The 15554-nt window shown below is 48.1% G+C and overlaps 1 protein-coding gene across 3 annotated transcripts; it reads right to left on the reverse strand.

Moving 5' to 3' along the window:
* Positions 1 to 8534: 8534 nt before the first annotated feature.
* RDH16 (retinol dehydrogenase 16) lies at positions 8535 to 14941 on the reverse strand. 3 transcript variants are annotated; one of them, XM_077952941.1, is made up of 5 exons: positions 14189 to 14941; positions 11969 to 12227; positions 11631 to 11717; positions 9921 to 10084; positions 8535 to 9341 (listed from the first exon to the last, which is right to left on the reverse strand). In XM_077952941.1, the coding sequence occupies exons 1-5, from the start codon at positions 14499 to 14501 to the stop codon at positions 9124 to 9126; spliced, it is 1041 nt and encodes a 346-aa protein (XP_077809067.1). In that variant the 5' UTR covers positions 14502 to 14941; the 3' UTR covers positions 8535 to 9123.
* Between the last annotated feature and the right edge of the window lie 613 nt (positions 14942 to 15554).

The raw sequence follows: 15554 nt of genomic DNA on the forward strand, positions 1-15554 counted from the left end.
CCTCACCCCAAATGTGAAATCCCTCAGATTTGCCTCTGGCTTGCAGATTTCCTCCCCATTACCTAAGTCCTTCGACAACCAAAATGAGTGACTGAGGCTTAAGTCTGAATCAGCCAGGGTTACTAAGGCAGCTTCAGGGTGTCATGGAACTGCACCGAGGTTCTCTCGCCCTGCACAGCAAAGCCAAACACTGACATCGGGATAGCGGCAAGGGAAAGTGAGCTATTTATTGCAGGGCACCAAACAAGGAGAATTGGGCAGCTCAAACGTAAGACCCTATGTCCCCTATGGTGCACAGGTAAGGGCCAAGATCAGGGGCCAGAAGGGAAGACTCTTGATGTTGGGACTCAAAGACCCCATGCTCCTGAGAGAGGACCAGGACAGCAAAGAGAAGGAGTGAGGCAGCTTCTGTGGCTCCCCTGGCCTCTGTGGGATTGGGCCCCAGTCCCTGCACAGGTCCCTCAGACTGGACCTGGCTCCCTGTCTGAGGAAAGAGGCCTGGAAGGAGGAGAAAAGGAGAGACCCTTATTTTGCTAAGGGTCAGAAATAGGGGCCTTGGACTGGTTTTCACTAGACTTTTCATGGCCATTATTGCTCTGTGGTGTCAATGCTCCACCTATGGCTCACAGGAGATGATGTGGGCCGTGGGTCCAGTTTCGGTGCAACCTCACCTTCAGGGGAGCCCAGGCCAAGGTTTGTGCCCTCACCATGATCTGCCTCTCGGGAGAGGACTCCTGGGGTGAGTCACACCTCCTGCACACCTACCCAGTGAGTGATGAATTAAATCAGCAATCATTTATTCATTTTTGTTTTGTGTGTGTGGTTGGCTTTGTGTATGTGTGTCTGTGCACAGGCAAGTGTATGTCAAGAGGGTAAAATAATCAAAGCCTCCACACTATGGAGGCTTCAGATTAAATATCAAGCTTTTGCTTTGCTTTGGGAGTGACAACATAGCTTGACCTTGATTGATCTGGCACAAGAGCATTCAGGGGCTTGGAGCCTCCTGAGGACCCTCCCTGGTCATATTTGTATTGTTGTCAGAAAAGACGGTGCTGATCCAGACCCCAGGAGCAGGTTCTTGGATCTCACATAGGAATGAATTCAAGGCGAGTCACAGAGCACAGTGACATAAGCAAGTTTATTGGAAACTACTCTGTTAGAGAGTAGGGCATCCTCAGAAAGCAGGAGGAGGAGGTGCTGGCCTTTGTTAGTGCCTTCCTTAAGACTGGGCACTAGCAAACCAGCAGGAGCTATGATTAAACTTAGAATTGTGCAGAAGTGCTAACTAATGATAGGGGCTATTGATGTTATCAATGACCATTAGTCCTTTAAGGAAACTGTTCTCATTAATGTTATCTTTAAGCAAAGTGAGCAGCACTCTTAGGACACCTGGATATTCCACAGGCCAGGGGAAATATGTTCTGTATAGCCATACATATTCTGTAATTATAACTGGTGGTCAACTTGTAATATGCCTATTTTCAGACTATAGGATTAACCTGAGAGGTGCCTTGTGAGTGCCTAGCTATTCGCTTCAAGATGGAGTCATGCTATCATGTTTTATTAAGCCAGAGACCTGGTAAGCAGGTGTTCCTCTGACAGTATCTTCAACATTCACATGCCTGACACCAAGGTTCATTACATGTTCTATATCAAATGGCCCTGCAACATCAGACCTCACTCTTGGTTTTACAATGAACACCAATTTGTTCAACAACATAGGGTTCCCTAAAGGCTCCATATGCTAGATTTTCATCCTGAAGAAAGAAAACAGATGCCTGGGAAGGTACTTACAAAATAAAATTTATACTGAGACCAGGAATCTGTACCCCTCTCTCCTAATGCTTCCTGTGTTGAGTCCACACTTGCAAGATCATCAGAACACTGAAGACATTGACAGCTGGGGTCCCTGGAAACAATGGCAATTCAAGGAAATTTCTGTCCAGCACACAGCAGGGACTCAACAAAGGGTAGCATAAAGTAAAAGACGAGCCCAGAAGTGACTTTCATTCCCTGCCACTGGAGGAGTTGGTGTGTTGGGATATGGTGGAGGACCTGAGAGATGGCACAAGGAAAGTGGAATGACTTTTACGTGAGGGCCAGTCACTGAGGGCCACAGAAGGCACAGGTGAGGGGCAGAGGCCTCAGTTACCCCAGAGAAGGGACATGGGGCCTGTCAGTGCCTATTGACATCTCCTTGCTGGCTCATCCTTAGGTCTATTTCTGTGACCTGAGGATATTCCAACATCCTTAGAAAGAAAACAATTACTCCTTATCTCGGTGGCAAGAAGGGCTGGGAGAGGGCAGGGTAACTTTCCTCTTCAAATCCACTCTCAGGTCATGCCTCTCATCCCCGGCCTCCAGGAAGGTGCCTGCCTTTTCCTGCCACTGTTCTCTAAGGCCACCCAAAATGTGGAAGCCACTTTGGAACTGGGAAACAGGAAGAGGTTGGAACAGTTTGGAGGGCTCAGAAGAAGACAAGAAAATGTGGGAAAGTTTGGTACTTTCTAGAGACTTGTTGAATGGCTTTGATCAAAATGCTGACAAGGACATGGACAATGAAATCCAGGCTGAGGTTCTCTCAGATGGAGATGAGGAACTTGTTTGGATTGTTTGGAACAGGAGGAAAGTGATTCATTACATTTTAGCAAAGAGACTGGTGGCATTTTGCCCCTGCCCTAGAGATCTGTGGAACTCTGAACTTGAGAGAGATGATTTAGTGTATCTGGCAGAAGAAATTTCTAAGCAGCAAAGCATTCAAGAGGTGATTTGGGTGCTGTTAAAGGCATTCAGTTTTAAAAGCAAAAAAGATGATAAAAGTTCAGAAAATGTGCAGCCTGACAATGCAACAGAAAAGAAAATCTCATTTTCTGAGGAGAAATCCAAGCTGGCTACAGAAATTTGCATAAGGAACAAGAAGCCAAATGTTAATCCCCAAGACAAGGGGCAAAATGTCTTCAGGGCATGTCAGAGGTCTTCACGGAAGTCCCTCCCATCATAGGCCAGGAGGCCTAGGAGGAAAAAGTGGTCTTATGGGCCAGGCCCAGGGTCTCCGTGCTGTATGCAGCCTGGGGACTTGGTGCCCTGCATCCCAGTTGCTCCAGCCATGGCTGAAATGGGCCAATGTAGAGTTTGGGCCATGGCTTCAGAGGGTGCAAACTTCAAGCCTTGGCAGCTTCCACATGGTGTTGAGCCTGCCAGTGCACAGAAGTGAAGAATTCAGGTTTGGCAAATGTCCATCAATGACAGACTGGATTTAGAAAATGTGGCACATATACACCATGGAATACTATGCAGCCATAAAAAAGGATGAGTTCGTATCCTTTATAGGGACATGGATGCAGCTGGAAACCATCCTTCTCAGCAAACTATCGTAAGAACAGAAAACCAAACACTGCATGTTCTCACTCATAGGTGGGAATTGAACAATGAGATCACTTGGACACAGGAAGGGGAATATCACACACCAGGGCCAGTTGTGGGTTGGGGGGAAGGGGGAGGGATAGCATTAGGAGATAACCCAATGTAAATGATGAGTTAATGGGTGCAGGACACTAACATGGCACATGTATACATATGTAACAAACCTGTACATTCTGCACATGTACCCTAGAACATAAAGTATAATTTTTAAAAATTGGGGTTTGGGAACCTCTGGCTAGATTTCAGAGCATGTATGCAAACGCCTGGATGTCCAGGCAGAAGTTTGCTGCACGGGCGAGTCTCTCATGGAGAACCTCTGCTAGGACAGTGTGGAAGGGAAATATGGGGTGCTGGGGCACTGCCTAGCAGAACTATGAGAAGAGGGCCACCATGCTGCCTTTAGGGTCCCATCCCTACCCTTGGCCTTTGGGAGTCTGATTATTATCTTCTTTGGGTTAAATCTGCTTGGTGTTCTATTACCTTCCTGTACTTGCATATCGATATGTTTCTCTAGGTTTGGGAAGTCCTCTGTTATTATCCCTTTGAATAAACTTTCTACCCCTATTCTCTTTCTCTACCTCCTTGTTAAGGCCAATAACTCTTAGAATTGCCCTTTTAAGTCTATTTTCTAGATCCTGAAGGCATGCTTCATTGCCTTTTATTATTTTTTTCTTTTATCCCCTCTATGTTTTTTCAACTGGCCTGTCTTCAAGTTCACTAATTCTTTCTTCTGCTTTATCACTTCTGCTGTTAAGGGAATTCTGATGCATTTTGGAGTATGCCAATTGGATTTTTCAGCTCCAGAATTTCTGCATGATTCTTTCTAATTATTTCAATCTCTCTGTTAATTTTTTCTGATAGAATTCTAAATTTCTTCTCTATATTACCTTGAATTTCCTTGCGTTTCCTCAACACAGCTATTTAAAATTTTCTGTTTGAAAGGTCACATATCTGTTTCTCCAGGATTGGTCCCTGGTCCCTTATTTACTTCATTTGGTGAGGTCGTGTTTTCCTGTATGGTGTTGATGCTAGTAGATGTTCTTTGGTATCTGGGCAATGAAGAGTTATGTATTTATTGTAGTCTTCACTCTCTGGGCTTATTTGTTAGCCATCCTTGTAAGGCTTACCAAATATTTGGAAAGACTTGAGTGTTGTGATCTAAGCTGTATCTGCTCTAGGGGGCACCCCACACCCAGTAATGCTATGGTTCTTGCAGAACCTCGTAGAGGTACCACCCTGATGTTTGGGACAAGATCTGAGAGAATTCTCTGGATTATCATGCAGAGACTCTTGTTCTCTTCCCTTACTTTCTTCCATATATACAGAGTAATTCTGTGTGTTTGTTCTGAGATATCTAAAGCTCGGGGTGGAGTGACACAAGCACCCATGTGACACCACCACTATGACTGCATTGGGTCAGACTTGAAGCCACCACAGTGCTGGGTCTCAACCAAGGCCTGCTGTAACAAGTCCCTGGCTACTGCCTATGTTTGCTTAAGGCCCAAGGGATCTACTATCAGCAGGTAGCAAAGATAGTTACGCCTGTGTCCTTCTGTCAGAGCAGTGAGTTCCCCCAGTCTCTGTGTGGTTCTAGAAGTGCTGTGCAGGAATCAAGGGCTAGAGTCTAAAACCTTAGAAATGTACCTGGTATTCTACTGGATTACTGCTGAGCTGGCACTCACACCACACAACAAATCCTTCCCACTCTTCTCTTCCTTGTCGAAAGACAGAGGAGCCTGACCTCACAGTCACCATCACCCCAGGCCACATGGAGTACCACTAGACTCCCATCTATATTCCCTTAAAGCCCAAGGTCTCTTAAGTCATCTTGTGGTGAATGCTGCCTGGCCTGGGACACACCATTCATATTAGTGGGCTCCCTATTGGACCAGGGCGGGTCCAGAAAATGCCATCCAAGAGTCAAGTCCTGGAATCACAAACCGCAATAGTCCACTTGGTGCTCCACTCCACTGTGGCCGTGCTGGCACCTAACGTGCAAGACAAAGTCTCCATTACTTTTCCTTTCACTTATCTCAAACAGAAGGCATCTCTCTCCATAGCCACCAGAGCTGGGAATGTCCCAAATCTTACCTGAAGCCAGCAAGTCTCAGAGGCTCACCCAAGGCCCTTGATGTAGTACCTGGCTATCAATGCTGGTTATTTGGGGCCCAAGGTCTCTCCAGATGGCAGGTGTTGAATGCTGCCAGCACTGGGTCCTTTCTTTGAAAGCACTGGGTTGCATTCTTGCCCAGGGTCTGTCTAGAAATGTCATATGGGAGCTAGAAATTGAAATGGGGGCCTCCTGATTCTGATCATTGCCCTATCTTGCTGTGGCTGAGCTGGTATCCAAGATGCATTATGAAATCCTTCCCACTCTTCTTCCCTCTCCTCTCCTCAAGTGGAAGAAAGGGGTCTCCTTTGGAACCTCAAGCTGTGCAGCCTGGGGTCAGGGGAGAGGTGATGTCAATATTCCCCTTTGCTGCCCCAGCTTGTGTCTCAGTATGTCACCTGTCCCCTAATCCAGTGCCTCTGGGCCTATTACTGCACTTCCCATAGCCTATGAGGGGCAGTCCCTATGGCCTAGACTTCCTTTTCAAGTTTACTTGGAGACACAGAGCATGGTAGCCCTTGGTGGCAAGGTTTGCGGGCACTCAAGTCAGTTCTGCTGTGATCAGAGATTCCCCTGTGGCACTAGGCCTTGCCTATGAGTTGCAGCTCTTATGGCCTAGACTGCCATTTAAGTTTATTTGGAGACATGTAGTGTTGTAGCCCCTGGTATTGAGGTTTTCCAGCACTCAAGTCAGGATTGCTAGGATCGGTGATTCTCCCGTGGCTAGGGCTGGTTTAAATGCTCCTTCCAAGGATGGGCATCAAATGAGTTTGGTCTGGGTTTTCTTTCTGCTCTAACAGGATAGCACTGAGTTCAGTGCCTCACAATTGCTGTGTTCTCCCTCCCGCAGCACCCAGAGAGGCTTTCAGCACCATGCCTCCACTGCCAGGGTTTGGAGAGCAGTAGTGTCTGTGATTCACAACTATTATTTTTCTACCTCTTCAGTGCCTCTTTCAGCAGTATGAGGTTGAAACCAGGTTAAAGAGTTTTCACCTGATTGTTGGTTCTTATGAACATGTTTTTTGATGCAGAGATAGTTGTTTTGTTTGTTTTTGTTTGTTTGTGGTTTTTTCTTTTTTGAGACGGAGTTTTGCTCTTGTCCAGGCTGGAGTGCAATGGTGCGATCTTGGCTCACTGCAACATCCGCCTCCCGGGTTCAAGCGATTCTCCTGCCTCAGCCTCCCAAGTAGCTGGGGTTACAGGTGCCCACCACCACACCCGGCTGATTTTTTTGTATTTTTAGTAGAGACGAGGTTTCACCATGTCGGACAGGCTGGTCTCGAACTCCTGACCTCAGATGATCCACCCGCTTTGGCCTCCCAAAGTGCTGGGATTACAGTCGTGAGCCACTGCGCCCGGCCAGAGATAGTTGTTAACTTGGTGTCCTGGTGTGAGGTGGGGAAGAGAGAATGATCCGTGAAGCCTTCTACTCCACCATTTATCTCCAACTGCTCCTCAGTGTGTGTGTTTTGTTTGTGTGTTTGTTCGTTGTTTTTTGTTTTGTTTTGTTTTGTTTTTTTGAGATGGGGTCTCACTCTATCACCCAGGTTGGAGTACAGTGGCACAATCTCAGCTCACTGCAAGCTTTGTCTCCCAGGCTCAAGTGATCCACCTACCTCAGCCTCCCAAGTAGCATACACCAACACACTCAGCTAATTTTTTGTATTTTTAATAGAGATCAGGTTTCACCATGTTGCCCAGGCTGGTCCCTAACTCCTGAGCTCAGGTGATCCACCCCCCTCAGCCTACAAAGTGCTAGGATTATGGGCATGAATCCCTGTGCCAGGTTTCATTGCGTGTTTTAAATTCAGTGGCCCAGCAACATCTGACCTCAATCTCTGTTTCTACAATAAACACTGATTTGTTAAACAACATGGGGCTTCCTAGAGGCCCCATACCCTAGACTTTTACCCTGAAGAAAGAAAAATGAGAAACCTGGGGAGTTACCTCATCTACCATTTGTGCTGAGTCCAGGAATCTGCACCCTTTCCCCTAATGCTTTCTGTGTTGAGTCCACACTTGCGACATCATCAGAAAACTAGACACTGAGGATGAGGACCAGGTCATTCAAGGGAATTTCTGTCCAGCACACAGCAGGGGCTCAACAAAGGGAGGGAAAATACGAAAGATGAGTCTAGCAGTGACTCTCACTCCCTGTCACTGGAGTAGTGGGTGTGATGGGACATGGTGGGGGACCTGAGTGATGGCACAGGGAAAGTGCAATGACTTTGAAGTGAAGGTCAGTCACTAAGGGCCACAGAGAGGCCACAGGTGAGGGGAGGAGGCTTCAGTTGCCCCAGGGAGGGGATCTGGGGCCTGTCTGTCAATATGGCTGTTGAGGTCACCTTGCTGGCTTGTCCTTGGATCTATTTCTGTTACCCAAGTCTACTCCAGGACCCTTGGAAAGACAACAATTGCCCCTCACCTTGGTGGCAAGAAGGGACGGGAGAGGGCAGGGATAGTCCAACTTCTCTCTTCAAATCCATTCTCAGGCCATGCCGCTCATCCCCTGATATTCAGGAAGGCACACGCCTCTTCCTCCCACTGCTCCCCAAGGCCACCCAAATCTAGGGAAAGGGCATCTTCAGGAGTGAAAGGGTAAAAACTCTGACACCCACTGTGTAAGTCACTCCATTCCTCCCTCCCAGCAGCTTAGGAGTTCCCATCCCCATTCCTTCTTTCCCCCTTCTTTGCCTCTAAGATCAGACTTCCCTGTTGGGATCTTGTTCTCCTTCTAGCAGAGAATTCCAATATTAGGAGATCTATTCCTGCTCACTCTTTTCTGCCTTCGACTTGTAGTCCTAGAGAGGCTGACAGTGACCTGGATTTCTGGATGGAGTGATTCTGGGTCCTGAGCAAAGGCGGGAACCCAGACTCAGAGAGGGATTGCAATCTCATGTGTCTGGTATCCAAGTGTAACTTCACAAGAACATTCAAATCACTGCACATGGGTGAAACTATCAACTTTTTCAACATCAAAACAATCAAAGGAAGTGCATGCTTTCAAGACAAATAAAAAACTGATTTATTTGTCTTCTGCACAGATCCCTACTGAGGACACCACCTTCCAGCCACTGCTGCTGGGATGACTCGTGAGGCCTATGGGGCCACGTAATGGTTGCGCTCCCGGTCCCAACACCATGTATACAGGGATCTTCAGAGAATGGGTCCCCTCACATCTCCCAAGCCATTTCCACCCCATGGCCCAGACTGGCCCAGAATTAACACACAGCCTGATAAGGAAGCAGGAGGTAATGGCATGTGCTGAGGCTCCTTCCCCCTGCTCACACCCACCCCAGTTGTTAGCACAAGAGGCTTGGACCCTTGAGTGGCCACCTAAGGTGACAATGCGCCCAGGAGCACTATTTGGTTCCTGTTTCTCAGCTGCTTAACTTGAAACTTTCCTACCAACATCTTCAGAGAGCAGAATTATCTCCCAGGAGAATCATGGACAGGAGGTAGTGAAGAAAGTGAGATCAGTGCCCTACTGACCTGACAACAGCCTCCCTCCACTTTATTTCTTTCCCAAGGATACATCACCCCTCATAGCACACCCCAAATCCATGCAACCATGCACCTGATCCTTGGCTTCATAGAGCCTTGGCCGGGCTTGGAGAACCCCAGTAGATAATGGCATCCACCAGGAAGGTGGGCATGTAGCTCATGGGGAGGTAGAGAAGCTTAGCATCCCAGCCGGCTGAGTAGCGAGTGCGGGGGTGGCAGGCAATCAGCGCATGCTCCATGCAGTTGGTCACCAAGGACAAATCCTGTGTGCAAGTCTGCTCCAATTGTTCAGCTGATTTCTTACCTGTTAAGAATGAGAAATGACCCATGTGTATTTCCACCTGTAACCGCTCCTGCTTTGGATTCAACTTAGAGTGGAAAGGGTCTAAGAACTCATGCCACCCCACAACCCCTAGTCAAGCATTGTCTCAAATCTCTTTTATCCAAATTCCCTGAGTTGGAGCCCATCCATGGGAAAGTAACAAGTGTTCCACACTAAGTCATGTTTGTCTCTCTTCAGGAATATCTGGACTGCATAAATGATGGTCTCCTCCCACAGAAGTCTCAGCACATGTAAATCAGCTATCTCTAATGCCAGCTTGTTATCAGTTACCAATGCCTCCCTTTCTGGCTTCACTTTGCTCCTCAATAACGATATTGGGTTCAGATAGACACTGGTCCCAAGTTCTGAGAAGCCTGGATACTTGCTTTTCATGACCAGTTGACCACATAGTACCCATCATGGAAATGGGGCTAAAGGTCTCCACTTTGTGGGTAAGGAAGAGCCTGGAGATCAAACTCTAATGGTCTTCAGACACCAATGGTGGACCAGGGATTCCACATGAGGGTTTGCTTCTCTCCCCACTCTCCACAGCTTACTCACAGGATGCAACAAACTTCTCGCCATAGATCTGCTTGACCTCTGGGCTGGACCGGTCCCAAATCTCCAGGAAGCTCTTTAAGAATCTCTCTTTACTGGTCACAGCAGTCTTGAAATAGCCAGGCTCAATCATAGCCACTTTCACCCCAAAGTAGGATAGTTCCCTCCTGCAAGAAAGAGAAGCAGAGGGGAAAGATTTCAGGGGTCATGGAAGGTAAAACACAAACAATAAAAGTAAAACTATGATAGCACAACATATGAGGACAACGGGTGAGATAGAAAGCTTGGAATATTTATTTTCCAGCAATCAAGGGGTCATAGTTATGATGGAATCATTCCCTCTGTATGGGGTTTCCATATTTTACATACCTGAGCTTTTTAGCCCTAAATCCTACCAATTCCAAAGCAAGGCAGCACCATAGTGCTGTCTCCTCTTATGTCCTTCACATCCAATGGATCACCAGAATTCCTACATTTTGCCTCCTCTCCAGACCTCAGTCCCCTCCCTCCTTTTCCTGCCCCAGGAATCTCCCTGGCCTCTGAGCTGGGTGATGGCAGCTGTCCTCTAAGAAGCATCTGTCTTCAGTCTGGCTCCCCACTTTCAGCCACTGGGCTTCCTGCAGTCAGTGGGTGTCTAGAAGCTGATTAGACCAAGGAGCAAATCCCTTTTTTGGGGGGTTCCACTCCCAACAGCATAAAGCACAGCTCCTGTTCAGGACCCACAGGCCATCAAGGAGCCCACCTATGCCCACCTGCCCAGCATCCCCCACCAGGCCTGGCCTTGACCTTCACCACAAGAGGACTCTGCAGTACATGCAGGTCACTAATGCTCACCCTGGGCCTGGGCTGATGGCATTCCTTCATCCAGGAACCCTTCACAGCCTTCCTTACCAGGCTGCCAGGTGGAGTTCTCAATCCCCAGCTCAGACAGAATCTCCACGACTCTCCCCAACTCAGGTGGGTACCATGGCCAGCAAGGTTGACTTGGTAACCAACCTTATAAGCGTTGGCAGTTGATTCTAGATCTCTTGTCCCTCTCTCAGGTATCAAGTTTCAGGTCACAGACAAAACCTTGTTGTTGATTAAGGACGAATTTTTGTCCACTTAGACGAGGGCCTAAAGCGTCTGTTGTGTGGACTCAGATGCTCTACCCATTGTCAAAGGGGCTCTGGACATGAATTCTGCTAAGAAAGGCCATCTTCTGCATGCTGTCTTTGGGCTCCAGAGAGCCACGAAGGAATGGCCTCAGCGCTTGAAGCATTTCTCTCCCTAGAGAGGAAGAGCCCCAAAGCCAGGCACCCATCTCCTGGTGTGGAAATATCTTTCCCTGTTTCTGACTCAGTGAGTGCTCCTGCATCTGCATGAGCATGTGTGTCTCTGTGGCACTAAGGCATGCCCCAGCTTTACAAGTATTTCAGATTCCAGGTAGGAGGGGTCGGGGTCCATCTACTACAGCAAGAGAGGGGTGTGAGCAAGCCACATGCCCATTGTCAGCTGCCGGGAAAGCCTCCCTGGCCAGGGGACCAACACACACTGTTGTACTGATCTTTCTCTGCTCCTTCTCTAGGGTGCAAAGCATTCTTCCATCCAGTGCTGACTGCCTGGCCTGCCTTTGTGGCTCCAATACCAAGGTGCAATGGGAAGAAGTGTTTAGGGTCCTTCCCTGGGATTAGTCATTGATACACAGTATTCTCCTGTCCTGGGCTTGGGCACCTCAGTACTGTGTTCCTCTTGGCAGGATCAGAAGCCAAAGGTCCAGGTCCAGTTCTGCCTCTGGCAGTTTCTGACCAGGAGATCCATCTAGGGAAGAGGTATCATTCAAGAAACTCTCTGACCTGAGGCCCCTCCTGCCACCCAGCACTCAGGAAGGTGCTTCCCAGTGAATGGCCAGCCCAATCCAGAAAGCGGAAGATGAGGGTGCCCCACATGAAGACAGAGAGGGATCTCATGAAAGGGCCTTACAGGCTGGGATTCAAGGAACTCCCTGGAAAAGACTTCCCCACAAACACAGGAGCAGGAAGACTAGGGCGGGCCCCGTCCCAGACCCATACCTGAGGGAGTCAGAGAAGGCTTCCACGCCGTACTTGGAGATGCAATAGCCTCCACCAAAAAGTGACACCCGGCCACAGATACTGGAGACATTGACCACACGGCCCCTGGCCTTCCTCACTAAGGGCAGCAGGCTCAGAGTCACGTCGATCACCCCCAACAAGTTCACGTCCAGTACCGTCACAAAGTCCTGCTTGGTCAGCAACTCATTGGGGGCCACAGGCAAGGAGATGCCAGCATTATTCACCAGGCCCCAGAGTCCTGGGACAGTGGGAAGATGAGAGAGCATCACTGTGTTGTGCCTGTGCAGGTGGACAGTTAGGATGCAACTCACATCCCAATAAAGTGAAGGCAGAATGACAGGTGTGGGATGGGAAGGAGGGTAAAACAAGCACCACAGTATCTGCAGGGGTGGGGGCTGGACATTCAGCAGCTGGTGGGCCATGGAACCCAGTTCTTTTTCCATTTACTCTTCAGAGCCCAGCCCATTGCCTGAAAGACAATAAGCTATTACCTCTATTTAAGGATTGCATGAAATCATGTTAAAGAACTATTGTCCATATCTGGAAACATGAAGACCAATGTTTGGTTAGTTAAACATGAATGCTGTCGATGTTACAGACATTCACCTGCATTTTCAGGTATGCTAACAGCTTATATAGTGAGTGTTCCGCAACCATCTGTTCATGGAATAAGAGACATGAGAGGGGGAGAGTGAGGGAGAGAGGAAAGACAGAAAAAGACAGACCTGAAATCCTAGGCTTGGGGGAACTTGGAGAACATCCTGTGTTTGATCTCAGGGCACTGGTCTTGAAACATCCTGCATCAATATCCAGTAACATTTTTATAGAAAGCACTGGGGAATTCCAATGCACAGGCTTTGGGAAGAAGGCGAGGTTGCATCACCCCACTCAGTACACAGACTCCACCCTCTGCCCCAGAAAATGTCACCCTCTCCTCCTACTGCATCAGAAGCCCACTCTTCATCCTTCCATCAGTCCCAAGTTCACTCAGCTCTGGGAAAATCTCTCTGGAAGATGCAAATACACAATCCCCAAGACTTCAAGTCAATAGAGTTTTCAACCCACAGAACCAGGGGGCAGGAGCACAGGGTCCCTTGAGTCCGGGCAGGGGTTGGCAGTTGTTGATCTGGAAGGGTTGGCCTAGGCATAAGAATCCATCCCCTGCTCAATAACAGGCCCTGCCCTGATGCAAATGCAGATTCCTCCACCCAGACATCTCAGTTTTAAGAATCCAATCAATACTCACACTTACAGAGATGCTGGCCAATAAAAGTCCACCAAGATGACATTTATGATGATGAAAAGCAGGAAGGAATTTCATATTCAACCACTCAGTATGGATTACATAGGTAAGGCTATTGGAAGGATACAGTACTCTAAATAATTAAATACAATTTTATAAAAACGGTCATTATGGTCAGAAAATGTTCATCTTCTCCAGAGAACTAAGAACAAAATATAAAATCCTAAATATATATAATTGTAAAAAGGACTTCCATGTGGATGACAATTTCAGGGAAACTTTTGTTTTTATCTTTATTCTTTTCAGTATTTTCAACAAAGATCATGTTCTGCATTTATTGTTACATAAAATAAATCCATGTTTCTTTCTTCCCCTGTAATAAGACAGATGAATTAGTGTAGTGAAAAGAAGAAAGAAAGAAAAAGTAATCCCTTACTAGTTCTGCTTTCCTTAAGCAGTCCTTATGCTGATACCCTCCTCTGAAGATGGAGATAGTTGTAGCTCTTGGTGGATGCTGATAGGCCCTAGCAAGAACAAGGTAAAGTGCTGGGAACACAAGCCTGGCTCCAGCACAGCTACAGCCTCCGTGCAACCTTGCAGCCCCGTGCTCCCTTCTCAACCATGCTCCAGCAAGTCTCCAGATCTCTAACCCAGGCTCTCAGCATCAAACAATCCATGACTTCTGCTTAGACAGGAGGGAGAGGATAGAGAGAATTCTGGAGAGAAAATCTCATTAGGGCAAACTCTCCCCAAGACTATACACCTCCAATGTCGGGATAGGTTAAGGATTGGAAAGAGATGGGGCTCAGGCCAGCCTGATTAGTGAGAAATACTAGAAAGCTACTGTCACTTCAACCTGGAAAGACACTGTAGAAATCTTCCCAGGGAGCAGACAGGAGGTGGTCCCTTCAAACAGAGGGAAGACACAGACAGACTTGAGAAATCTGGGTGGTTACCTCTTTCCCCCACGCATTCCTTCACCCACTGGGCAGCTGCAGCAACACTCTCTGTCTTGGTGACATCCAGGGTCACCGTCTCCAGCCTGTCTGAAGTCTGGCCCCTCAGCTGCTCAGCTCCTTTCTCTGTCAGACACGCAGCCAGCACCCGCAAGCCTCGTGCGTCCAGCTGTCTGGCCAGCAGTTTCCCGAAGCCAGAGTCACAGCCCGTGATGAACACATACTTATCTCTCAGGTGGCTCAGCACCTGCCTCTCCCAGTACCAATGCAGAAGGTAGTACAGGCCCACGAAAACTGCCAGGTAGAGCCACATGGCTTTGCAGAGGACAGACACAGACAGGCTGTGGGGGAACCCAGAGTCCGGCCTCTGTTGACACAGGAGGATTTAAGAACACAGAGGGCTGTGGTAGGCAGGGAAACCCTCAGGCATTTTGGTCAGAGTCCTCACTTTCCTCCCTGATGACTGTCTTTCTGCAACATATTTATTCTGGCCCCACTTCTCTGCTCTTTGAACTGCTTCTGCAGTACTCATGCACACCTTTGCACACCCCACGTCCTGCCCAGTAGGAAGATATTATCACTTGGCAATGTGTCCCTAGTCTCCTGATTTCTCTCTGCCTTGCTGTGCCCACTACATGCGTGCTGTGTCCATGAAGGAGCACACACATATATTCACACAGGAACACACACAGAGCCCACACAGGCTCACATACAGCTGCCCACACACACTCTCCATGGAAAACACATCCCTCTACTGTAAGTACAGGGGTCAAAACTGTCTCTACAAATCTCCTACTCCAACACCCCTGGTCCGTGACCTTCTGAACATAGAAAGACCTTATTGGGTAGCTACACATGGTTTCCAGGCAGATTAGGTGGAAATCCCTCTCTGAGCCTGAGTTTCCTCATCCTGCTCAGCACCTTAGAATACCAATCACTCATCAGAAAACTAGGGCACGGTCAGGCTCTCTAGGATGAGAAGGAGTAGACAAAGGGTGGGCAGGAACAGGTTCCCTCCTGCTATAGTAGTTTTTTGGGGCAGAAAGATTGCAGGATCCTATGGTGGTGTCCAACCTCAGAGGTAAAGAAAGCACGGAGAGGATGGGCAAATAGGAACAGCTCCAGTCTGCAGCTCCCAGCGTGATCAATGCAGAAGACGGGAGATTTCTGCATTTCCAACTGAGGTACAGGGTTCATCTCTCTGGGACCAGTCAGACAGTGGGTGCAGCACATGGAGCAGAGTGGTGCATCGCCTCACCCGGGAAGCACAAGGGAACAGGGAATTCCCTTTCCTAGCAAAGGGAAACTGTGACAGACGGTACTTGGAATATTGGGGCACTCCCACCCTAATACTGCAATTTTCCAA

This window comes from Macaca mulatta, chromosome 11, assembly GCF_049350105.2.
Source record: "Macaca mulatta isolate MMU2019108-1 chromosome 11, T2T-MMU8v2.0, whole genome shotgun sequence".
In the NCBI taxonomy this organism is placed as follows: domain Eukaryota; kingdom Metazoa; phylum Chordata; class Mammalia; order Primates; family Cercopithecidae; genus Macaca; species Macaca mulatta.